This window comes from Callithrix jacchus, chromosome X, assembly GCF_049354715.1.
Source record: "Callithrix jacchus isolate 240 chromosome X, calJac240_pri, whole genome shotgun sequence".
In the NCBI taxonomy this organism is placed as follows: domain Eukaryota; kingdom Metazoa; phylum Chordata; class Mammalia; order Primates; family Cebidae; genus Callithrix; species Callithrix jacchus.
Genome location: NC_133524.1, coordinates 131,291,645 through 131,317,444, shown reverse-complemented (window position 1 = coordinate 131,317,444; position 25,800 = coordinate 131,291,645). Strand labels below are relative to the sequence as shown.

Genomic DNA, 25,800 nt, shown 5'->3' with positions numbered 1-25,800 from the left:
GGCTCCCAGTGTTCGGCTGGGGCGGGGCCCGCGGTGGCCGGCAGCTTCCCTGCCTTCTGCCTCCCTTGAGCCTTACCAGATTGGTGCTTCTGGTGGGACGCCTCCCAATGAGCATCACTCACAGGCATCCGGGGCACACTTCCCATAACTCCCAGAGAGCAAGTTTCTAGAAAGTTCCAGCAGTGGGGAGGCGCCACAACTTCTCTGCCATTTTGGGAAGTGCAGCCGCAGCTCCTCCGGCAAGGTCAAGACTTCACGACCACGTAAGTGGGCAGTTTTTCCCTGGATGCTTTAATTTCTCCCCAGAAGGTGTCCTTTTTCCTAGGAAAGCTTCTTTTCTGGGGTGTTCTTTGTCCGGTGAGTGGTACGGCTTCGCTGTGTGGACACTACCATGGGCGCGTGTGTCAGCTGTCGGGGAGCCTTTTCCTTGGACACCCCGTCTCGGTTATGTTGTGGGGCTGGGGAGCTTTTCTTGGGGACTCCCTCTTAGTGATGCGACGAACTTTTCCTGCTGCAATGACTGAACCCAAGGGTGGGGACCCTACATTGGTCGCCTGTGTCACCTTCGGGTGCGGCGGTGTTTCTTCCCCGCTTGGCCACGACACTGCGGGGAGACTCTGCCTTAGGGACTCTGTCTGTGTTCGGGGCTGGGGTGAGGGTGGCTGTCCTGCGGACACATGATCACTGCCCTGTGGGTTCACTCTCTGTCGCGGGGTTTATCTCAGCCCGCGAGAGACTCTTCGCTGGCTGCTGATGTCAGCCGTGGGGCACATTTGGCCTTGGATGTTGCTCACTCTCAGCTAGGATGTGTTGGCTTTTCTTTGGATCTGTTTATCCCCGATTGGGACGCCTATCGGATGCTTTCTCTTGGTGCTGGGTTTTTAAATTATTATCTGTGGGTGCTGTCTCCCAGTGCTGCGAGGGAGTGGGGTGCTGTTTCTTGGATTCTCTAAGCCTATGGTGGGACTCTCAGAGCTCTGTGTCAGCCATGAGGGAGGCCACCTGACCTTGGGAGCTCTATCTTGCCCCGGGTTGGGGTGCTTTTCCTCCGTTGGTTCTCAGTCGTGAAGGAGCTCTTTCCCCGGGAACTATCTCACCTTTCAGCCGTACCCATCGGGTGTCTGTGTAGGAAACATTTCTGTCCAGAAATGTTTGAAGGTTCCAGATGCACACCCTGGGTGTGCAATTAGTCTTTCATTTCAGCCACTCTGATGAGTGTGCAGTGATCTCTCCTTATGTCTGCATTTGCAGTTTTGGGCATGCCGCCAAGTCTGGCTAATCGTTGTATTTTTTGGTAGAGACGGCGTTTCGCCAAGTTGCCCAGGCTGGTCTCGAACCCTTGGGCTCAAGTGGCCTCTGCCTGCATCAGCCTCCCAAGGTGCTGGGATTACAGGTATGAGCCACTGTGCCCACCTATTTATTATTTTTAGAGCACTTTTTAAATGTGTTTATTCGCCATTTAAATATGTCTTTTACGAAGTCCCTTTTCAGCACTTTTCCTCCAAATTTTATTGAGATATTTGTATTTTAAAAATGGATTCGTGGTTTACATATAAGTTCTGGGTTTCAGTTAGACACATACACACAGGCATATATGTACATGTATTAAAATACACACACAATTTTAGTATCTTCTACAAATCTGTTTTGCTCTTACACTATCTCAATATTGTGTTTTAGATGAACAGATTCTCTTAATTTTATTAATCAGTTTCTTGTTTAGGGCTGGTGCTTCCTATTATTTTAAGAATAATCTTTGCCTCGCCCAATGCCATGATGATAATATTCTAAGCTGTCTTTTAGATCTCCCATTCATCTCAAATAAATTTTCATGGATTGGAGTAAAGTCATAGTCTGGGTATATTTTATGTGATGATTAAAGTCATATTTGAGTATGACTCTTATGAATGAGTACTCAGCTGTTTCCCGCACGTTTTATTGCAATGTTTATTTTTTAAAATTGATTTGTAGTTCTGGTTATATTCTGGATTCCACTCATTTTTTTGTCAGATATATACATATATATGATTAATGTATATTTTTATATATAACCTATACTATATATTATATAATATGTAATCTACAGATATGCTTTGCTTTTTCACTCCTAAGACTGTCTTTTGAGGAATACAAGTTTTACATTTAATTATGTCTAATTAAACAATGTATTCTTTATCGTTAGTGCCTTTTTATCCTAATCAAAAATACCTTGGCCTATTCTAAAGCTGTAACACTAATATCTTATGTTTTGTACTGGATTTACTATCCATCTTTAGTAACTTTTTCTGGAGTGGGATGGGGTAAGAGTCCAAGTTAGTATTTTCCCTGCATTTATGAAGTGCATTTTTTAAAAGCACTAGTCTTTCCACTCTTCTGTGGTAAATCTAGCTGTTTTCCATTTCTAGATCCTTTCTGGCCTCCATGTCCTCTACCTTTAGTGTATTTGTCTGTCATTGCTCCAATACCATACTGTTTCAATTACTCTACCTTTATAGTAAATCTCGTGTTTAGTAGTGTATGTCTACAAACTTAGTTCTTTTTCTTAAATATTGTCTTAGCTTTTCCAAATATATATATGTTCCTTTTTCTCCGCAACCTTGCCAGCATCTCTAGTTTTTTGACGTTTTAATAATCGCCATTCTGACTAGTGTGCGATGGTATCTTATTATGGTTTTGATTTGCATTTCTCTAATGATCAGTGATGTTGAGCTTTTCTTCATATGTTTGTTGGCCGCATGAATATCTTCTTTTGAGAAGTGTCTGTTCACGTCCTTTGCATACTTTTTAATGGGGTTGTTTAGTTTTCTTTTGTAAATGTGTTTAAGTTTCTTGTAGACTCTGGATATTAGACCTTTGTCAGATAGACAGATTGCAGAAGTTTTCTCCCATTCTGTAGGTTGTCTGTTCACTCTGATTATTGTTCATTTTGCTCTGCAGAAGGCTTTTAGTTTCATTAGATACCATTTGTCAGATTTTATTTTGTTGCCATGGCTTTTGGCATTTTTGTCATGAAATCTTTGGCCGAACTTATGTCCTGAATAATATTGCCTTGATTTTCTTATAGGGTTTTTATAGTTTTGGATGTTACATTTAAGTATTTAATCCATCTTCCGTTAATTTTTGTATAAGTTGTAAGGAAGGGGCCCAGTTTCAATTTTTGTATATGGCTAGCCAATTCTCCCAGTATCATTAATTAAATAGGGAATCCTGTCTCCATTGCTTATTTTTGTCAGGTTTGTCAAGATCAGATGTTTATCATTGTGTGATCTTACTTCCAAGTTCTCTAATCTGGTCCATTGGTCCATGTATCTGTTTCTCTACCAGTACCATGCCGTCTTGGTTACTGTTGCCCCACGGTATAGTTTGAAGTTAGGTAGCATGATGCCTCCAGCTTTCTCCCTTTTGCTTAGGATTGTCTTGGCGATTGTGGCTTTTTTGCGGGGGATCCATATGAAATTTAAAAGAGTTTCTTCTACTTCTGTGAAGAATGTCCATGGTAGTTTAATGGGAATAGCATTGAATCTCTCAATTACTTTGGGCAGTATGGCCATTTTCACGATATTCATTCTTCCTATCCGTGAGCATGGAGTGTTTTTCCATTTGATTTCTTTGAGCAGTGGTTTGAAGTTCCCTCTGAGGAAGTCCTTCACTTCCCTTGTTAGCTGTAATCATAAGTATTTTATTCTTTTTGTAGCAATTGTGAATGGGAGTTCATTCATGATTTGGCTCTCTGCTTGCCTTTTTTTGGTATACAGGGATGCTAGCAATTTTTGCGCATGGATTTTATATCATGAGAGTTTGCTGAAGTTGCTTATCCTCTTCAGAAACTTTTGGACTGAGATGATGGTATTTTCTATATATGGGGCCATGTCATCTGCAAACAAAGATAACTTCATGTCCTCTTTCCCTATTTGAATAGCCTTTCTTTCTTTGTCTTGCCTGATTGCCCTGGCCAGAACGTCTGATACTATGTTGGAGAGGACTGGTGAGGGAGGGCATCCTTGTCTTGTGCAAGTTTCAAGAGGAATGCTTCCAGCTTTTTCCCATTCGATATGATATTGGCTGTGAGTTTGTCATATATGACTCTTACTGTCTTGAGATGTATTCATTCAATACCTGGTTTCTTTAGAGCTTTTTTTTTTTTTTTTTTTTTTTTTGAGACGGAGTTTCGCTCTTGTTACCCAGGTTGGAGTGCAATGGCACAATCTCGGCTCACCACAACCTCCACCTCCTGGGTTCAGGCAATTCTCCTCCCTCAGCCTCCCGAGTACCTGGGATTACAGGCACGTGCTACCATGCCCAGCTAATTTTTTGTATTTTAATTAGAGACGGGGTTTCACCATGTTGACCAGGGTGGTCTCGATCTCTTAACCTCGTGATCCCCCCGCCTCGGCCTCCCAAAGTGCTGGGATTACAGGCTTGAGCCACCGCGCCCGGCCCGAGAGCTTTTAATATAATGGGATGTTGAATTTTATCAAAGGCCTTTTCTGCATCCATTGAGATAATCATGTGGTTTTCGCCTTTAGTTCTATTTATGTGATGAATTACATTTATTGATTTACCTATTCTGAACTGACCTTGAGTCCTGGCAATGAAGCCAACTTCATCATGGTAGATAAGTTTTTTGATGTGCTGCTCGATTCAGTTGGCCAGGATTTTATTAAGGATTTTTGTGTCATTGTTCATCAGGAACACCAGCCTGAAGTGTTTGTTGTTGCTGTATCGCTGCCAGATTTTGGTATCCGGATGATGCTGGTCTCCTAAAATGTAGTAGGAGTCCCTCCTTTTCAATTTTTTTATATACTTTCAGTAGAAATAGTGCCAAATTGTACTTTTTTAGTAGGCAGGAGCATATGCTCGGGTTATCTTTTGATGGCAGGACCTTTTAGTTAACCTAGTATATCCTTCAATTTCATGTCTTATTTACCACCAATATTTCAAAGCACCTCCTGCCCCTGCCTGGCTCCAAAATGAACATATTTGAGTCACCATAAGCTTGGAGGTGGGAAAATTTACCTTTTCAATCGATGCTACCTTTCACTGTCTACGTATATTATCTAATAATGTATTAATCAGTATTTGTTAATAAGTAACTTTCAACAACTAAAAAATAAAAACGGTATTTGCTTTTTTTTGTCCCCTAACAAGGGCTGAGAGACAATTATGTGTACTACATTAGAGAGATAAGCATGTTTCTTGCCTTGGTTGATGAAAGCCACTCATTCCTCAAGCACTCCGATTAATCGTGACTGTACCATTTTTGACTTTGGATAACACCTTGTATTTTGCCTTCGCTTGTTTCACTGAAACTACATTATAGTTGGCTTGCCTCTTCTGTGAGCATCGTGTGTGATGATGAATCTTTGACCTTTGGCTAAAACTTAATGATATAAATGCATGGCTGTGTATGCATATGAAGACTGTGACTTTGCAATGGTTGTATTTGTCTTTAATGCAATATGTTCACTGATGTTTTTCAGCAAATGAGGAGTGACAAAGTAAATCAGGCTGCAAGAAGGCATCGAAGGAAAAGGAGTCGTTCCAGAAAATCCAAGAGACGCTATTATTCTACGACAAGGCAGGGTACGTCCCTGTGGTTACACCAACAGGAAGCTGAGGGGGAATCCAATCTTTGGGCTTCAATCCTGTCAAAGGACATTTGTGGTCTTGTCCTTGAAGGATGAACAGATATGAGCACATTTGCAAGTGGAAGGGCAAGGTTCTAATTAGGTGCAACAATTTGCAGTTGCTGCAAGCGTGAGATGAATAAAGCAGGTTCCTGAGGCAGAAGGAGGTGGTGGGCACAACAAGGGGACAGGTCTGCTCACTTTCCGCCTGTCCACACACTCCTCTCTAACCCAGTGCAGTATGGCTTCTTCTTAGTCTACTCCAATGAAAATAGTGCCATCGAGGTCGCCATGTTTGCTGCACTTTGACATCAATTCCTCAGCAGCATGTGACACAGTTGTTTACGCCCTCCTGCACGGAAAACTTCTTGGGTCCCCAGACACCTGGATTTCTTACTCTGTTACTAAGGGCTCATTTTCCTTCTCCTTTTTTGTTTTTCTCCTCTTCCTTCCCACCTCTAAATATTTCAGGGCGCCAAAACTTGATCTTATCCTCTCTTCTCTTCAATATCCTATCTCCTTAGGTGATGTCGTGCTGTCTTAGAATTTTAAATGATTCACACTACAAGAACTGTCACCATTAAACTTCTAGGCTACGACTTGCTCCTGAAATCCAAACTCATAAACAACTACACGTGTTGTATCTCTATAGGGTGTCTAACAGGCATCTACATTTCAACCAGCTCTCCAAGTTCAAATTTCTGACCTCCCTCTCTCCAAAAATACTTTACTGGCAGCCTTCACTGTTTCAGTTAAAGACACTGTCCATTAGGTGAAACATCCACAAAGGTGTAACAAGCAGCTGTTCACAGGTATGGGGGATTCAGAAGTCCTGATTTTAGAGTTTTCAGCTGTCCACGGTACAAATAATCCCACCATGGCCTAGTTCAAGCTGTCGACATAAGGTCACTGAACCAGAATCAGGAAGAGTTGGCAGCATTCCGCTCCCGTAGTCGGTTGCCTAACCCCTCCTGCACATGCCTGGTATACTTTTACTTAGTAGGTCACCCCAAAATACTTAAAGTCACTTATGATTTCTCTTATGATTCTTTTATTATAATCTCATTTCCAATCTCTTATCAAGTTCAGCAGTCAATGCCCAGTATAAACTCTGCATCCCACCATTTCCCTCTATCCCTCCAGTGCACACTGCCGTGATCGCTGACCAAGGTAGTACAACATCTTCTTAGCTCTGTTTCTAATCTTCCCTCATCTGTAGCATACTCTCTAACCCTGTGGCTAGAAAATTATGTCAGCATGCCATTTCCCTCCTAAAACCCCATCCTCAACTCTCCCTCTCCTAACAAGGGTCCCATCCATTTCCTCCTGGCTCTGTTTGCCTCTGTCTAACACCCTGTAGTGCCCAGTCCATTCCCACTCCAGCCCCTACCCTTGGCCTCACCGCAGTCTGGAACTCTCCCTCTGCCTCTCCACAGAAGGCTCTGCTTTTTCCTCCAAGCCCTGTCCAATGGCACTTCTTCAGATGGCTCTGCACAAGGAGCCAGAGCCCCTGAGGCTCCCTCTGCTGCTGTCTCCCTCAGGCCTGTGGACTACTTCCCCGACACCAGCCCAATGCTACTTGTTTCATTTGCTCATTGTGTATGTCCTGTGTGACTGCCCCATGGGGATATGAGTCCCACAAAGGCAGGGACCGTTGCTCTCCGTCCTCTTTACTGCTGATCCCCAGCTCCTGGCATGCCGCCTGCCACAGACAATGAATAAATGAAAGAGGTGACAGACCTGGAGTAAAAAGAATGTTACTTTTCCAGACAAAAGGGGAGGATCTGTAGAATCACGTAAAAACTAGAGATGTGTGACGATGGAGTGGAGATAAGAGTGTTCAACTCCAATAGCCACCTCTATTTTCTCAGATTATATGAGGTAGATAGGAGGCAAGTTAACAAGGCCTCACTTAGTCTGGCTTTCCTGCTGCGCACAGCATGGCATGTATAGGTGAACTATAAAAGCGATATCAAGTGAGAATTGTAAAGGGCAGCAAGATGATACAAAATGATGAGTGCAATAAATCTGTGAATGTTTATTCTACTGTCGTACTTACTACATACCATCGTTATGCCAAGAGATACATACGTAGTTTTATTGTGTAATCTGACCTGATATATGTTTCCATGTGGTAAGTCCTTCTGTTTCGTGAAATGAATAATTCCATAGAAACTGATTCATACATAGCTGTCTCACCGGGATGATGGGACAAAACACACCTATCTTGCACCTGAGCCTCTTCATTTGGATTCCAGATGCTAGCGTCACTAACAATGTCTGTGAAGAAAAGGTTAAAAATGGCCAACCAACACCCGATAATGTCTTTCCAACTGTTCCATCAGCGCTTATTAATATGGTAGCAGCTGGTATTTCATCCCTGGGTTTCGGCGATCAGTGTAAGTTTGTTCACTTGTTGTACTGTCCTATTTGGTTTCCGTATACATTCATGGCGTCATGAGGGAAGATGGTAATTTTGTTTTATTGTCTTTTCTGGCCTCAATTTTAGGGTTCTGAGATTGCTAACTGGTATGTCCTCCTCCTTTATGAGATAATTTCCTAGATACTGAGCATCCGAGGGGTATGCCTGTGCAGTTGACGTAATGCACATAACACACAGCTCAACCACTTCATTTGGTTTCCAGATGCTGCAGTGACTCACAACATCCATGAAGAGAAGATGAATAACGGCCAACCAGCACCTCATACTGTCTTTTCAACTGCTCCACCAGGTCTTGGTAATTTGGCAGCCCCTAGAATTTCATCCACGAGGACCAGAGATCTGTGTATCTCTGCTTCTTTATTGTACTATCCTACCTGATTTCCATAAGCAGGCATATTTTCATGAACGGTAGAAGGTGGTTTTGTTGCATATTCTTTCCTAGACTCCATTTGGGGGATATCACATGGCCACCTGGCATATTCTCTCCTGATTTTTTAGATAATTTTCTAGAAACTGAACATCAGAGGGATATTCCTGTGGGGTTGACATAATGCACTTACTTCAGAGCTCAACCTCTTCACTTGGTTTCCACATACTACCGTCAATCACAATATCCGTGAAGAAAGGATGGAAAATGGTCAACTGCAACCAGATAGTGTCTTGTGAAATGTTCGGCCACAGCTGATTTATATGACAGGAGCTGGTATTCTAGTGATGAGTACCAGAGATGTGTGTATGTTTGTTTATTAGATGTAGTATCCTACTAGGATTCCATATTCATGCGTAATGTCATGAAGAGGAGAATGTGGTTTTGGTGAATTATCTTTCCCAACCTCAATTTGATGGAACTCGAATCATTATATGATGTCTGCTCCTGCTTTATCAGATAATTTCCTAGAAAGTGAAGATCAGAGGGATATACCAGTGAGGTTGTCATAATGCACTTACCTCACAGCTCAACCTCTTTGTTTGGTTTTCAGATGCTACTGTCACTCAAAATGTCCATGAACAGAAGATGGAAAATGGCCAACCCCAAACTGATAAAGTCTTGTCAACTGTTCCACTATGCCTTGGTCATATGACTGCAGCTGGTATTCCATCCATGAGTATCAGGGATCTGTGTATGTCTTTTAATTAGTAGTACTGAATAGTTGGTTTCCCTAACATGCATATGTTCATGAATGGTAGAAGTCGGTTTTGTTGTATTTTCTTTCCTACTCTCAATTTGAGGGGTCTCAGATGGCCGCATATCATCCGTATATCCGTCCGTCCTTCCTTCCTTCCTTCCTCTTTTATCTCCCTTTTTTTCTTTCTCTCTCTCTCTCTGTTTTTTCTTTTTTTTCTTTCAAAACTGATTCTCACTCTCTCGCCCAGGCTGGAGCGCAGTGATGCTATCTCGGTCGCTGCAATCTCCACCTCCCGGGTTCAAGTGATTCTCCGGCCTCAGCCTCCTGAGTAGCTGGGATAACAGGCATGCACCACCACGCCCAGCTAATATTTGTATTTTTAGTAGAGACAGCGTTTCACCGTGTCGGCCAGGATGGTCTTGATCTCTTGACCTCGAGATTCACCCGCCTCAGCCTTCCAAAGTGCTGGGATTACAGACGTGAGCCACCGTGCCCAGCCATATCCTACCCTGTTTCTTAGATAATTTCGTAGAAACTGAGCATCAGAGGGATACACCTGTGGGACTGACATAATGCATTTACATCACAGCTCAACCTTTTCCTTTGGTTTCCAGATTCTACTGTTCCTCAGAATGTCTGTGAAGAGAAGATAGAAAATGAACAAATGGCACCTGATAGATTCTTGTCAAGTGTTATAGAAGGGCTTATAAATTTCGCAGGGGCTGGTATTCCACCCCTGAGTACTGGGGATCAGCGTATGTTTGTTTACTAGTTATAATGTCCTACTGGGTTTCCGTATGCGTGCAATGACATGCAGGGAAAATGGTGGTTTTCTTTTATTATTGTTTCTGTTCTGAATTTCTGGGGTCTCATTTTCCACCTGATATGTCCTGCTTTATGGGTTAATGTCATAGAAACTGACCACCAGAGGGATATACCTGTGGGGTTGACATAATGCACTTTCCTCAGAGCTTGAACTCTTCATTTGGTTTCCAGATGCTACCGTCACTCACAATATCAATGAAGAGAGAATGAAAAATGGCCAGCCCCAACATGGTAACGTCTTGTCAACTGATTTTACAGGGCTTTGTAATATGATAGCAACTGCTATTCCGGCCATGAGTCCCAGAGATCGCTATATGTCCGCTTATAAGTTGTACTGTCCTACTTGCTTTTCACAAGCATGCGTAGTGCCTTCTGAAGGGAAGCAGGTGGCTTTCTTGTATTATATTTTCTGAACTAAATCTGAGTGGTCCCAGATATATACACCACCTTATATATCCTCCTGCTTTATGAAATAATTTTATGGATAGTGAGCATCAGAGGGATATAATTATGGTTTGGCCTAATGCACTTACCTCACAGCTCAACCTCTTTCTTTGATTTCCAGACGCTACAATCACTCACAGCGTCCATGAACAGAAGATGGGATATGTCCAACCAGCACCTGACAACGTGTTGTTGACTCTTCAGCCAGGACTTATTAATATGGCAGCCACTGGTATTTCATCCATGAGTACCAGGGATCTGGGTAAGTTTGTTTGTTAGTATTATTGTCCCACTTGGTTTCCATATGCATGTATAGTGTCAAAAAAGGTAGGAGGTGGTTGTGTTATACTATGTTTCCAGGCCTCAATTTCAGGGGTCTCAGATGGCAACCTGGTATATCCTCTGGTTTATGAGATAATTTCCTAGAAACTGAGCACAGATATACCTGTGGGGTTACCATAATACACTTACTCACAGCTCTTCATTTGGTTTCCAGATGCTACCAAAACTTATAATGTCCTTAAGGAGAAGATGGAAAAGGGCGAACCCCAACATGGCAACATCTCATCAACTGCTCCAATAGGACTTACTAATGTGGCAGGAGCTGCTATTCCAGCCATGAGTACCGATGGTCTGTGTATGTTCACTTTTTAGTTGGATTTTCCTACTTTGTTTCCATATGCATTTATATTGTCAGGAAGCGGAGATGGAGATCTTGTTGTATTATCTTTCTTGATATGAGTTTGAGGGGTCCCAGATGCCGCTCATGTCATCTTGATTTGTGCAAAAATTTCTCAGGAGCTGAGCATCAGAGGGATATACCTGTGGGGGCGGCATAATGCACCTACTCCTATCTTGACCTCTTCATTTGTTTTCCAGATGCCACCGTCAGTCACAATGTCCATGAACAGAGGATGGAAAATGACCAACCACAACAGGATAACGTCTGGCTAAATATTCTAGCATGGTTTATTAATATGGCAGGAGCTGGTATTCCAGCAATGAGTACCAGGGATCTGTGTATGTTCATTTTTTACTTGTACTGTCCTCCTTGGTTTCCATATGCAGGCATAGTGCCATGAAGGGAAGAAGCTTGTTTTGTGAATTGTCTTCCTTGGCCTCAATTTGAGGAGCCGCAGATCATCATTTGATGTGTTCTTTTGCTTTATGGGATAATTTCCTAGGAACTGATCGTCAGTGGCATTGACGTAATTCACTTAATTCAAGCTCAAAATCTTCCTTTGGTTTCCAGATGGTACCATCTCTCACAATGTACATGAAGAGAAGATGGAAAATGGCCCATCCCAAACTGGTAATATCATGTCCCCTGTTCCACCACTGCTTGGTCTTATGGTAGCAGCTGCTCTTCCATGCATGAGTACCAGGGATCTGTGTATGTCTCTTAATTAGTTGCAGTGTCATCACTGGTTTCCATATGATTGCATATTTCATGAAAGGTAGAAGGTGGTTTTATAGCATATACTTTCCTGGGATCAATTGGAGGGTTCTCACAGGGCCACCTGGCATATCCTCCCCTGCTTTATTAGATAATTTCCTAGAAACTGAGCGTCAGAGAGATAGACCTATAGGGCTGATATAATGCACTTAGCTCACAGCTGAAACTCTTCATGTGGTTTGCAGGTTTTACCATTGCTCAAAATGTCTGTGAAGAAAAGATAAAAAGTGACAAAACAACACCTCATGAATTCTTGTCAACTATTACAGCAGGGCTTAGGAATTTCACAGAAGCAGGTATTCAACCCCCGAATACCAGGGATCTCTGCATGTTTATTTACTAACTACGTTGTGCTACTTGGTTTCCATAAACATGCAGTATCATGCAGGGAAAAAGGTGCTTTGGTTGTATTATCTTTTCCGACCTAAACTTGAAGGGTCTCAGATCGCCACCTGATACAGCCTCTTGTGTGATGCAACAATTTCTTAAATCTCATTGTCAGAAAAACATACATGTGGCAGTGACATAAGCACTTACCTCACAGCTCAACCACTTCCTTTGATTTCCAGATGCTGCATTCACTCACAACGTCCGTGAAGAGAAGATAAATCACCGCCAATCAGCACCTGATAACCTCTTATCAGTTGCTCCACCAGGGCTTGGTAATTTGGCAGCTGGAATTTCATCCACGAGGACCAGAGATCTGTGTATGTCTGCTTCTTAGTTGTACTGTCCTACTTGGTTTCCCTAAGGGGCATTGTTTGATGAATGCTACAAGTCAATTTTGTTCTATATACGTTCCTCACCTCAAATCAAGGGGTATCTGATGTGCACTTGGCATATTCACCCATGCTTTCTTTGATAATTTCCTTGAAAGTGAGCATCAGAGGGATATTATACCAGTGGGGTTGACATAATGCACTTACCTCACAGCTCAACCTCTTCATTTGGTTTTCAGGTGCTACTGTCACTCAAAATGTCCACAAAGAGAAGATGAGAAATATGCAACCAACACCTAATAACGTCTTGTCAACTGTTCTACCAGAACATCCTTATTTGGCAACAGCAGGTCTCCCAGCCATGAGCACCAGGGATCGGTGTATGTTTGCTTATTCATTTATACTATCCTACTTCGTTTTCATAGGCATGCCTAGTGTCCTGAATGGGAGAAGCTGATTTTGTTGTATTCTCATTCATGAGCTGCATTTGAATGTTCTCAGATCGCCATCTGGCATATCCTCTTCAGCTTTATGAAATAGTTTTCTAGAAACTGAGTATCAGGAGGATATGCCTGTAGAGTTGACATAGTACACATGACTCAAAACTGAGCTTCCTGATTTCATTTCCAGATTCTACCATCACTCACAATGTCCGTGAGGAGAAGATTAAAAATGCCCAAACGGCACCCAATAATGTCTTCTCAGCTATTCCACCAGCACGTATTAATATGGCAGCAGCTGGTGTTTCATCCATGAGTACCAGGGATCAGTGTACGTTTGCTCACTTGGCGTACTGTCCTACCTGGTTTCTATATGCATGCGTAGTGCCATGAGAAAAGAATACACTGTTGTTGTACTATCTTTACTGGCCTCAACTTTACGGTTTTCAGACTGCTACTTGGTATGTCCTTCTTCTTTATGAGATCATTTCCTCGATACTGAGCATCCGAGCGGTATGACTGTGTGGTTGACATAATGCATGAAACACACAGCTAAACCACTTCATTTGGGTTCCAGATGCTGCGGTCACTCGCAACGTCTGTGAAGAGAAGATAAATAACCGCCTACCAGCACCTGATAACGTCTTGTCAACGGCTCTACCAGGACTTGGTAATTTGGCAGCAGCTGGAGTTTCATCCACGGGGACCAGAGATCTGTGTATGTCTGCTTCTTAGTTGTACCGTCCTACTTGGTTTCTTTAAGGGGCATTGTTTGATGAATGCTACAAGTCAATTTTGTTCTATATACGTTCCTCACCTCAATTCGAGGGGTATCTGATGTGCACTTGGCATATTCACCCATGCTTTCTGTGATAATTTCCTTGAAATTGAGCATCAGAGGGATATCATACCAGTGGGGTTGACATAATGCACTTACCTCACAGCTCAACCACTTCACTTGGTTTTCAGATGCTGCAGTCACTCATAAAATCCTTGAAGAGACGATAAATAACGGCCAATCAGCACCTGATAACCTCTTGTCAACTGCTCCACCAGGTCTTGGTAATATGACAGCAACTGGACTTTCATCTACGAGGACCAGAGATCTGTGTACGTCTGCGTCTTAATTGTACTGTCCTACTTGGTTTCCCTAAGGAGGCATTGTTTGATGAATGCTACAAGTTAATTTTGTTGGATATAGTTTACTAGCATCAATTTGAGGGGTATCAGATGGCCACGTGGCATATCAACCCTTGGATCCTTTGATAATTTCCTAGAAAGTGAGGATCAGAGGGATATACCTCTGGGGTTGACACACTGCACTTCCATCAAAGCTCAACCTCTTCATTTGGTTTTCAGATGCTACCATCACTCAAAATGTCTGCAAAGAGAAGATGGAAAATAACCAACCAACACCTAATAAGGTCTTGTCAACTGTTCTCCAAGGACTTCCTTATTTGGAAACAGCTGGTCTCCCAGCCATGAGCACCAGGAATCAGTGTATGTTTGCTTATTCATTTGGACTATCCTACCTGGTTTTCATAGGCATGCTTAGTGTCCTGAATGGGAGAAGGTGATTTTGTTGTATTGTCTTTCGTGAGCTGCATTTGAGTGTTCTCAGATCGCCACCTGGCATATCCTCTCTGGATTTCTGGAATAATTTTCTAGAAAGTGAGCATCAGGAGGATATACCAGTGGGTTTAACATAATGCACGTAACTCAAAACTGAACCCCTTCATTTCATTTCCAGATGGTATGATCTCTCACAATGTCTGTGAGAAGAAGATTAAAAATGCCCAAGCAGTACCCGATAAAACCTTTCCAGCTAGTCCCCCAGCACTTATTAATATGGCAGCAGCTGTTGTGTCATCCATGAGCACCAGGGATCAGTGTACCTTTGTGCAATTGGTTTACTATCCTACTAGGTTTCCTTATGCGTGCATAGTGTCATGAGGGAAGAATGTAGTTTTGCTGTACTATCTTTCCTGGCCTTAATCTTAAGGTTCTCAGAGTGCTACTTGGTATGTCTTTCTTCTTTATGAGATAATTTCCTGGATACTGAGCATCAGAGGGGTATGCTGTGGTTGACATAATGCACTTCCCTCACAGCCCAGTCATTTCTCTTGGTTTCCAGATGCTGCAGTCACTCACAATGTCCGTGAAGCCAAGATAAATAACGGCCAACTAGCACCTGACAATGTCTTGTCAGCTGCTCCACCAGGTCTTGGTAATACGGCAACAGCTGGAATTTCATCCACAAGGAACACAGGTTTGTGTAGGTCTGCTTCTTTGTCATACCGTCTGACTTGATTTCTCTAAGGAAGCCTAGATCAATGAAAGCTACAAGTTCATTTTGTTGTATACATGTTCCTAGCGTCAATTTGAGGGGTATCAGATAGCCACATGGCATATGCAACTTTGCTATCTTTGATAATTTTCTAGAAACTGAGGATCAGACAGAAATACCTCTGGGGTTGACATAATGGACTTACTTCACAGCTCAACCTCTTCATTTGTTTTCAGATGCTAACATCACTCAAAATGTCCGCAAAGAGAAGATGGAAAACAACCAACCAACACCTAATAACGTCTTGTCAACTGTTCTGCAAGGACTTCCATATTTGGCAACAGCTGGTCTCCCAGCCATAAGCACCAGGGATCAGTGTATGTTTGCTTATTCATTTGGACTATCCTACTTGGTTTTAATAGGCATGCCTAGTGTCCTGAATGGGAGAAGGTGATTTTGTTGTATTATCTTCTGTGAGATGCATTTGAGTGTTCTCAGATCGCCATCTGGCACATCCTCTTCAGCTTTATGAAATAGTTTTCTAGAAACTGAGTATCAGGAGGATATACATGTAGAGTTGACAGTACACATAACTCAAATCTGAACCTCCTGATTTCATTTCCAGATTCTACCATCACTCACAATGTCCATGAGGAGAAGATTAAAAATGCCCAAACGGCACCCAATAATGTCTTCTCAGCTATTCCACCAGCACGTATTAATATGGCAGCAGCGGGTGTTTCATCCATGAGTACCAGGGATCAGTGTACGTTTGTTCACTTGGCGTGCTGTCCTACTTGATTTCTATATGCATGCGTAGTGTCATGAGGGAAGAATACAGTGTTGTTGTACTATCTTTACTGGCCTCAAATTTACAGTTCTCAGACTGCTAGTTGGTATGTCCTTCTTCTTTATGAGATCATTTCCTCGATACTGAGTATAAGAGCGGTATGCCTGTGCGGTTGACATAATGCATGAAACACACAGCTCAACCACTTCATTTGGTTTCCAGATGCTGCGGTCACTCACAACGTCCGTGAAGCGAAGATAAATAATGGTCAACTAGCACCTGATAACGTCTTGTCAACTGCTCCACCAGGGCTTGGTAATTTGGCAGCAGCTGGAATTTCATCCACGAGGACCAGAGATCTATGTATGTCTGCTTCTTAGTTGGACCGTCGTACTTGGATTCCCTAAGGAGGCATTGTTTGATGAATGCTACAAGTTAATCTTGTTGTATATAGTTTCCTAGCATCAATTTGAGGGGGATCAGATAGCCACGTGGCATATCCTAAACTGGTTTCTTTCATAATTTCCAGAAAACTGAGGATCAGACGGATGTACCTCTGGGGTTGACATAATGTACTTACCTCACAGATCAACCTCTTCATTTGGTTTTCAGATGCTACCGTCACTCAAAATGTCTGCAAAGAGAAGATGGAAAATAACGAATCAACACCTAATAACGTCTTGTCAACTGTTCTGCAAGGACTTCCATATTTGGCAACAGCTGGTCTCCCAGCCATGAGCACCAGGGATCAGTGTATGTTTGATTATTCATTCGGACTATCCTACTTGGTTTTCATAGGCATGCCTAGTGTCCTGAACGGGAGAAGGTGATTTTGCTGTATTGTGTTCTGTGAGCTGCATTTGAGTGTTCTCAGATCGCCATCTGGCATATCCTCTTCAGCTTTATGAAATAGTTTTCTAGAAACTGAGTATCAGGAGGATATGCCTGTAGAGTTGACATAGCACACATAACTCAAAACTGAACCTCCTGATTTCATTTCCAGATTCTGCCATCACTCACAATGTCCGTGAGGAGAAGATTAAAAATGCACAAACAGCACCCAATAATGTTTTCTCAGTTATTCCACCAGCACGTATTAATATGGCAGCAGCAGGTGTTTCATCCATGAGTACCAGGGATCAGTGTAAGTTTGCTCACTTGGCGTACTGTCCTACTTGTTTTCTATATGCATGTGTAGTGTCATGAGGGAAGAATACAGTGTTGTTGTACTATCCTTACTAGCCTCAACTTTACGGTTCTCAGATTGCTACTTGGTATGTCCTTCTTTTTTTTTGAGATAATTTCCTCCTTACTGAACATCAGAGGGGTATGCCTGTGCGGTTGCCATAATGCACATAACGCACAGCTCAACCACTTCATTTGGTTTCCAGATGCTGCAGTTACTCACAATGTCCATGAAGCGAAGATAAATAACGTCCAACGAGCACTTGACACCATCCTGTCAACTGCTCCACCAGGGCTTGGTAATATGGCAGCAGCTGGAATTTCATCCACGAGGACCAGAGGTGTGTGTTTGTCTACTTCTTAGTTGTACTGTCCTACTTGGTGTCCCTAACCAGGCATAGTTTGATGAATGCTACAAATTAATTTTGTTGTCTATAATTTCCAAGCCTCAATTTGAGGAGCATCATATGTACATTTAGCATATTCACCCCTGCTGGCTTTATGAAATAGTTTTCCTATCCTCTCTGGCTTTATGAAATAGTTTTCTAGAAAGTGACCACCAGGAGGATATACCTGTGGTGTTAATATAATGCCCATACCTGAACACTGAACCCCTTCATTTCATTTCCATATGCTGCGATCACTCACAGTTTTTGTGAGGGAAGATTAAAAATGCCCAAGCAGCACTCAATGAAACCTTCCCAGCTAGTCCCCCAGCACTTATTAATATGGCAGCAGCTGTTGTGACATCCATGAGCACCAGGTATCAGTGTACCTTTGTGCAATTGGTTTACAATCCTACTAGGTTTCCATATGCGTACATAGTGTCATGAGGGGAGAATGTAGTTTTTGTACTATCTTTCCTGGCCTCAATCTTAAGCTTCTCAGACTGCTACTTGGTATGTCCTTCTTCTTTATGAGATAATTTCCTAGATACTGAGCATCAGAGGGATATGTCTGTGCCATTCACAAAATGGACTTACCTCACAGCCCAGCCATTTCTGTTGGTTTCCAGATGCTGCAGTCACTCACAATATCCGTGAAGCAAAGATAAATAACATCCAACTAGCACATGACAATGTGTTGTCAGCTGCTCCACCAGGTCTTGGTAATATGGTAGCAGCCGGAAATTCATCCATGAAAACCACAGGTCTGTGTAGGTCCGCTTCTTAGTTGTACTGTCCTACTTGGTTTCCCTAAGGAGGCATAGTTTTATGAATGCTACAAGTTAATTTTGTTGTATGTACTTTCCTAGCCTCACTTTGAGGGGTATGAGATAGCCACGTGGCATATCCTACCCTGGTTTCTTTGATTATTTTCTGGAAAGTGAGTATCATAGGGATATACCTCTGGGGTTGACATAATGTACTTACCTCACAGCTCAACCTCTTCCTTTGGTTTTCAGGTGCAACCGTCACTCAAAATGTCTGCAAAGAAAAGACGGAAAATAAGCAACCAACACCTAGTAACGTCTTGTCAACTGTTCTCCAAGGACTTCCTTATTTGGCAACAGCTGGTCTCCCAGCCATGAGCGCCAGGGATCAGTGTATGTTTGCTTATTCATTTGGACTATCCTACTTGGTTTTCATAGGCATGCCTAGTGTCCTGAATGGGAGAAGGTGATTTTGTTGTATTATCTTTCATGAGCTGCATTTGAGTGTTCTCAGATGGCCTTCTGGCATATCATCTCTGATTTTATGAAATAGTTTTCTAGAAACTGAGCATCAGGGTGATATACGTGTGGGGTTGAGGTAATGCACTTAATTCAAATCTAAACCTTTTCATTTTGTTTCCAGATGCTACCATCACTCACAGTGTCCATGAGGCAAAAATAAAAAATGCTGAAGGAGCACCCAATAAAGTCTTCCCAACTGTTTCACCTACACATATTAATATGGCAGCAGCGAGTGTTTCATCCATGAGTACCAGGGATCAGTGTTTGTTCACTCGGTGCACTGTCCTACTTGGTTTCCACATGCTTGCATCGTGTAAGCAGGGAAGAATGTAGTGTTGTTTTCCTGTCTTTCCTGGCCTCAATTTTAGGGTTCTCAGATTACTAGCTGGTATATCTTTCTTCTGTATGAGATAATTTCCTAGATACTACCCATCAGCGTGGTAAACCTATGTAGTTGACATAATGCACTTACCTCACAGCAAAACCACTTTGTTTGGTTTCCAGATGCTGCAGTCACTCACAATGTCCGTAAAGAGAAGATAAATAATGGCCAACCAGCAACTGATAACATCTTGTCAACTGCTCCACCAGGTCTTGGTAATATGGCAGCAGCTGGAATTTCATCCACGAGGACCAGAGATCTGTGTATGTCTGCTTCTTAGTTGTGCTGTCCTACTTGGTTTCCCTAAGCAGGCAGAATTTCATGAATGGTAGAGGGTAACTCTGTTGTAAATACCTTAGTAGCCTCAATTTGAGGGGTATCAGATGTCCACTTGGCATATTCATCCCTGCTTTTTTTGATGATTACCTAGAAACTGATCATCAGAGGGATATACCTGTGCAGTTCACATAATGTATTTACTTCACAGCTCAACCTCTTCATTTGGTTTTCAGATGCTACCGTCACTCAAAATGTCCGTGAAGAGGAGCTGGAAAATAAGCAACCAACATCTAATAACGACTTGTTGACTGTTCTACAAACACTTACATTTTTGGCCACAGCTGGTCTCCTAGCCATGAGCACCAGGGATCAGTGTATGTTTGCTTATTCATTTGTACTATCCCACCTGGTTTTCATAGGCATGACTAGTGTCCTGAATAGGAGAAAGTGATTTTGTTGTATTATATTTCGTGAGCACATTTGAGTGTTCTCAGATGCCCATCTGGCATATCCTCTCTGGCTTTTTGAAATAGTTTTCTAGAAACTGATCATCAGGGGGATATACCTGTGGGCTGACATAATGCCCTTAACTCAAAACTTAACGTCTTCATTGTCTTTCCAGATTCTAACATCACTCACAACGTCCATGGGGAGAAGATTAAAAACGCTGAAGCAGAACCCAATAATGTCTTCTCAACTATTCCCCCAGCACTTATTAATATAGGAGCAGCTGGTGTTTCATCCATGAGTACCAGGGATCAGTGTATGTTTGTTCACTCGATATACTGTCCTACTTGGTTTCTATATGCATGCAGAGTGTCATGAGGAAAGAATCTAGTGTTGTTGTACTATCTTTCCTGGCCTCAATTTTAGGGTTCTCAGAGTGCTACCTGGTATATTCTTCTCCAAGTGATAATTTCCTAGCTGCTGAGCATCTGAGGGCTATGCCTGTGTGGTTTACATAATGCAAATTACTCACAGCTCAACCATTTCATTTGGTTTCCAGATGCTGCAGTCACGCACAGCGTCCGTGAAGAGAAGAGAAGTAACAGCCAACCGGTACCTGATAACGTCTTGTCAACTGCTCCACCAGGGCTTGGTAATATGGCAGCAGCTGGAATTTCATCCAGGAGGACCAGAGATCTGTGTATGTCTGCTTCTTAGTTGTGCTGTCCTACTCGGTTTCCCTAAGCAGGCATAATTTCATGAATGGTAGAGGGTAACTCTGTTGTAAATACCTTAGTAGCCTCAATTTGAGGGTTATCAGATGTCCACTTGGCATATGCACCCCTGCATTTTTTTATGATTACCTAGAAACTGATCATCAGAGGGATATACCTGTGCAGTTCACATGATGTATTTACTTCACAGCTCAACCTCTTCATTTGGTTTTCAGATGCTACCGTCACTCAAAATGTCCGTGAAGAGGAGCTGGAAAATAAGCAACCAACATCTAATAACGACTTGTTGACTGTTCTACAAACACTTACATTTTTGGCCACAGCTGGTCTCCCAGCCATGATCACCAGGGATCAGTGTATGTTTGCTTATTCATTTGTACTATCCTACCTGGTTTTCATAGGCATGACTAGTGTCCTGAATAGGAGAAAGTGATTTTGTTGTATTATATTTCGTGAGCACATTTGAGTGTTCTCAGATGCCCATCTGGCATATCCTCTCTGGCTTTTTGAAATAGTTTTCTAGAAACTGATCATCAGGGGGATATACCTGTGGGCTGACATAATGCCCTTAACTCAAAACTTAACGTCTTCATTGTCTTTCCAGATTCTACCATCACTCACAACGTCCATGAGGAGAAGATTAAAAATGCTGAAGCAGAACCCAATAATGTCTTCTCAACTATTCCCCCAGCACTTATTAATATGGGAGCAGCTGGTGTTTCATCCATGGGTACCAGGGATCAGTGTATGTTTGTTCACTCAATATACTGTCCTACTTGGTTTCTATATGCATGCATAGTGTCATGAGGACAGAATCTAGTGTTGTTGTACTATATTTCCTGGCCTCAATTTTAGGGTTCTCAGATTGCTACCTGGTATATTCTTCTCCAAGTGATAATTTCCTAGCTGCTGAGCATCTGAGGGCTATGCCTGTGTGGTTTACATAATGCAAATTACTCACAGCTCAACCATTTCATTTGGTTTCCAGATGCTGCAGTCACGCACAGCGTCCGTGAAGAGAAGAGAAGTAACAGCCAACCGGTACCTGATAACGTCTTGTCAACTGCTCCACCAGGGCTTGGTAATATGGCAGCAGCTGGAATTTCATCCAGGAGGACCAGAGATCTGTGTATGTCTGCTTCTTAGTTGTGCTGTTCTACTCGCTTTCCCTAAGCAGGCATAATTTCTTCGATGATAGAGGGTAATTTTGTGGTATATACTTTCCTAGCCTCAATATGAAGGGTATCAGAGGGCAACTTGTCATATCGACCCCTGCTCTCTTTGATAATTTCCTAGAAAGTCAGCATCAGAGGGATGTACCTGTGGGGTTGAAATAATGCACGTACCTCACAGCTCAACCTCTTCATTTGGTTTTCAGATGCTGTAGTCAATCTCAATGTCCATGAGGAGAGGATGGAAAATGGCAAATCTGCAACCGCATAACATATAGTCAAATGTTCCTTCACGGCTTACTAATATGGCAGGAGCTGGTCTTCTGGCCACGAGTACCATATAACTGTGTATCTTCTCTTATTAGTTGGATTTTCCTACTTGTTTTCCATATCCGCTCATAGTGTCATAAAGGGGAGAAAGTGGTTTTGTTTTATTCTCTTCCTTAAGTGCAATTTGAGGGGTCTCAGAACACTGCCGTCATGTCCTCCTGCTCCATGCAATAATTTATTAGAAGCTCTGCATCATAAGAGTATACCTGTGTGTTTAAATAAGGCATTTATTTCACAGCTTGACCTGGTCATTTTGCTTCCAGATGCTACCACGACTCACAACATCCGTGAGGAGAGGATGGAAAATGCCCAACTGCAATTTAGTAACATCTTGTTAACTTTTCCACCAGGGTGTATTAACATGGCAGCAGCTGGTATTCCAGCCATGAGTACCAAGGATCTGTGTATTTTTCTGTATAAGTTGGAATGTCTCACTTGGTTTTCATATGTATGCATAGTGTCATCAAGGGAAGGAGGTTGTTCAGTTGTACCTTCTTTCGTGAGCTCAATTTGAGGGGTTTCAGATGGCCACCTGGCATATCCTCCAGTTTCATGGGACGATTTCCTAGAAATTGAGCATCAGTGGGATATACATGTGTGGTTGTCACAATGTACTTACCTCACAGCTCAACCTCTTCCTTTGACAGAGGATGGAAACCCGCTAACCCCAAAATGATAACATCTTAACTGGTCCACCATGGCTTGGTGATATGGCAGCAGCTGGAATTTCATCCACGAGGACCAGGATCTGTGTATGTCTGCTTCTTAGTTGTTCCGTCCTACTTGGTTTCCAAATAAACAGGCATATTTTCATGAAGGGTAGAAGGTTGGTTTGTTGTATATTTTTTCCTAGCCTCAATTTGAGGGGTATCCAATGGCTGCCTGGCATATGCTCTCCTGCATTCTTAGGTAATTTTACAGAAACTGACCATCAGAAGGATATGCCTGTGGGATTGACATAATGCACTTAACTCACAGTTCAACCTCTTCATTTGGTTTCCACATTCTATCATGAATCACAATGTCCGTGAAGAGCAGAGGAAGAATGGCCAAACACAAATGGAGAACGTCTCGTGAAATGTTCTATCAGGGCTTATGAGTATGGCAGGAGCTGGCATTCCAGCGATGATGACCAGGCATCTGTGTGTGTTTTTTCATTAGTTGCAGTGTCCTCCTTGGTTTCCATATGCATGTGTAGTATCATGAAGGGAATAAGGTGGTTTTGTTGAATTATCTTTCCTGGTCCCAATTTGAGGGGATTTAGATCATTATATGGTGTATTCTCCTGCTTTATGGGATAATTTCCTAGAAACTGAGTATCAGTGAGATATACAAGTGGGGTTGACATAAAATGCACTTACCTCACAGCTCAACCTCTTCCTTTGGTTTCCAGATGCTATCATCAATCACCTCCAGACTTCCTTAGGTGCACCCTTCCATCTTATAAAGAGTAACGGTGCATCATGATTATGGTCGTTGAGATAGAGGTTATCCATGGTCTTGGTAATATCAACTTTCATTTACCAGGTCTATGTCAGTACAACCACTGCTCACTATTCAATCTGCCAGCAGCAGAGACCAACACTGAGTACCCAACATGAAACCATGTCCGAGAGTGGTCTGTCCGCTTCCAGATAGCACTGTGATTACTTGAATCTGCTTCCACAATTGAAGTGGCATCACTTTGATTTGCTCAAATGGTCACTTATTCTGGATATGGATTTTCATTCTCACCTATGGTACTTCAAGAAAACAAACATTGTGGTATTAGGAAATGCTGTGTCCACCATCGTGGTATCCCACACTGTACTAGTTTTAAACAGGAATCTCACTTTACAGGAAATGAAGTATGGCAATAGGCCTATGGTAGCCAATTAGACTAGTCTCGTGATGTACTTCACCATCCTGAAGTGGCTGGCTCAATTGAACCGTGGAATGATCTTCTAAAGCCTGACTTGTAGTTCCAGCTTTGTGGTAGTGCCTTAAGGGTCTTGGCTAACAGTCTAGGAGGTGGCAATGCTGTATCCCAGCATCAAGTATATGGAGCTATTTTTCTATAGCCACATCTATGTCTTCAAGAATGAAAGAGGAAAGATGAGGGCCTCCTCTCACTATTACTTCTGGGTATCTAGTAGTAAAATTTTGCTTTTTGCAAACATTTGGCTCTGCTGGACTAGAGATCTTAGTTACAAATTGAGAGATTTTTTTTTCAATAGCGGATCCAAAAATCATTCCATTGAAATGAAAGTTGTGTCAGCAAGCTGATCCCTTTGGAAAGTTCATTCTCAAACAAGAGACAAAGAAGGGGGTCCGCTACTGGCTGGGGTGACGGAAAATGACAATCAAAGGGAGATGGAGTTCCTACTACACCAGAGGCTAAGAAAGAGCATGTCTTATATGTCTAGAGAGCTTCTTAGTCCTCCTGTGTTTTGCGATTAGAGTTAATGGAAATTACAGCAAATGAAAGTTGTGGCTGCAAGCTGACCGCTTTGAACTCTTCATTCCTCTCAACCAAGAGACAAAGTAGGGGGCCTGCTACTGGTTTGGGTGATGGAAAGAAAAATGAATATTGGGCTCCTACTACACCAGGGGCTAAGGAACAGTATGTCCGATATGTCTAGAGAGCTTCTTAGTACTGCCATGTTTTATGATTAGAGTTAATGAAAACTTACAGCAACCCCATCTAGGCAGGACATCTAATGGTTCAGACTGTTCAGTAATGAAGGTTTGAGTCATTCTGCCAGGCCAAGCACCATGAGCAGCTGACATGCTTTCGCCAGGGCAACGGGAAAGAGAAATGGGTAGTGAAAGAAGGCAGTTATAAATACCAGTTACAGCAATGTGGGCTGCTGCAGAAAACACCGCTGTAATAGTATTTACTTGATGGGTCAATAATGTCTGCCAGCACAGGTGGGAAAATCAACAAACCAACAAATAAGTTATCCTTTCAAATGAAATGCTTAGGGAAAAAGACCAATGTTTACTGACAGAAATTTCTTAGCCTCTGGGAGGCCATTTTATTCACTAACACATGCTAGGAGGCTTCAGCCATATCCTACTCTATTGTAAAAAACAGCAATTTGATTCTCTTTTCTCCTCAATCATTAAAGAGATTATGCATTTAGGGTCTGATGTTCCTTCTTGGACAAGTAGTCAGATGTCATTTCTTCCAGTTTCTTCTCAAGGTGCGGAATTAAGTCTCCTCGCACATACCTGAAAAGAAAGAGACGCGTCATTAAACAAAAGAGAGCCAAAGAACCTGTGCTGTAGGAAGCACTGTGGGAGATAGAAGGATGAAGTAACAGTCAGCATGGAGACAGAAATGCACCTGCATGGTAAGGGGTAGTCTAGCCAGGCAATAACAAATGCTGGCGAGGGTGTGAAGAAAAGGGAAGCTTCATACACTCTTGTTGAGAATATAATTTACTATGACAACTA

The 25,800-nt window shown here is 42.4% G+C and overlaps 4 protein-coding genes across 13 annotated transcripts; all 4 read left to right on the top strand.

Moving 5' to 3' along the window:
* The first annotated feature begins 7 nt into the window (after positions 1-7).
* Positions 8-14,673, top strand: LOC108587753 (uncharacterized). 9 transcript variants are annotated; one of them, XM_078362514.1, is made up of 19 exons: positions 8-263; positions 1,299-1,393; positions 5,481-5,583; positions 7,886-8,026; positions 8,273-8,413; positions 9,051-9,191; positions 9,812-9,952; positions 10,194-10,253; positions 10,588-10,728; positions 10,963-11,103; positions 11,346-11,486; positions 11,719-11,778; positions 12,108-12,218; positions 12,492-12,629; positions 12,881-13,021; positions 13,272-13,412; positions 13,659-13,799; positions 14,051-14,191; positions 14,441-14,673. In XM_078362514.1, the coding sequence occupies exons 3-19, from the start codon at positions 5,484-5,486 to the stop codon at positions 14,656-14,658; spliced, it is 2,238 nt and encodes a 745-aa protein (XP_078218640.1). In that variant the 5' UTR covers positions 8-263; positions 1,299-1,393; positions 5,481-5,483; the 3' UTR covers positions 14,659-14,673. The 9 variants fall into 9 exon arrangements, with proteins under 9 accessions (XP_078218640.1, XP_078218641.1, XP_078218639.1 ...); XM_078362515.1 differs by lacking the exon at positions 1,299-1,393 and having other exon boundaries at positions 8,273-8,365; XM_078362513.1 differs by lacking the exon at positions 1,299-1,393.
* Positions 14,674-14,694: 21 nt separating this feature from the next.
* On the top strand, positions 14,695-19,695 carry LOC144580996 (uncharacterized). 2 transcript variants are annotated; one of them, XM_078362524.1, is made up of 11 exons: positions 14,695-15,356; positions 15,605-15,745; positions 15,994-16,134; positions 16,381-16,521; positions 16,771-16,911; positions 17,162-17,302; positions 17,550-17,684; positions 18,359-18,493; positions 18,749-18,889; positions 19,140-19,280; positions 19,523-19,695. In XM_078362524.1, exons 2-11 carry the CDS (start codon positions 15,640-15,642, stop codon positions 19,678-19,680), a joined length of 1,380 nt encoding a protein of 459 aa, XP_078218650.1. In that variant the 5' UTR covers positions 14,695-15,356; positions 15,605-15,639; the 3' UTR covers positions 19,681-19,695. The 2 variants fall into 2 exon arrangements, with proteins under 2 accessions (XP_078218650.1, XP_078218649.1); XM_078362523.1 differs by having other exon boundaries at positions 14,697-15,350.
* Positions 19,696-19,822: 127 nt separating this feature from the next.
* Positions 19,823-20,898, top strand: LOC144580998 (uncharacterized). The gene is made up of 3 exons (XM_078362533.1): positions 19,823-20,053; positions 20,302-20,442; positions 20,686-20,898. The coding sequence occupies exons 1-3, from the start codon at positions 20,035-20,037 to the stop codon at positions 20,841-20,843; spliced, it is 318 nt and encodes a 105-aa protein (XP_078218659.1). The 5' UTR covers positions 19,823-20,034; the 3' UTR covers positions 20,844-20,898.
* A 94-nt stretch (positions 20,899-20,992) lies between these two features.
* Positions 20,993-23,481, top strand: LOC144580997 (uncharacterized). The gene is made up of 4 exons (XM_078362531.1): positions 20,993-21,216; positions 21,465-21,605; positions 21,849-21,989; positions 22,239-23,481. The coding sequence occupies exons 1-4, from the start codon at positions 21,198-21,200 to the stop codon at positions 22,301-22,303; spliced, it is 366 nt and encodes a 121-aa protein (XP_078218657.1). The 5' UTR covers positions 20,993-21,197; the 3' UTR covers positions 22,304-23,481.
* The last annotated feature ends 2,319 nt before the right edge of the window (positions 23,482-25,800 follow it).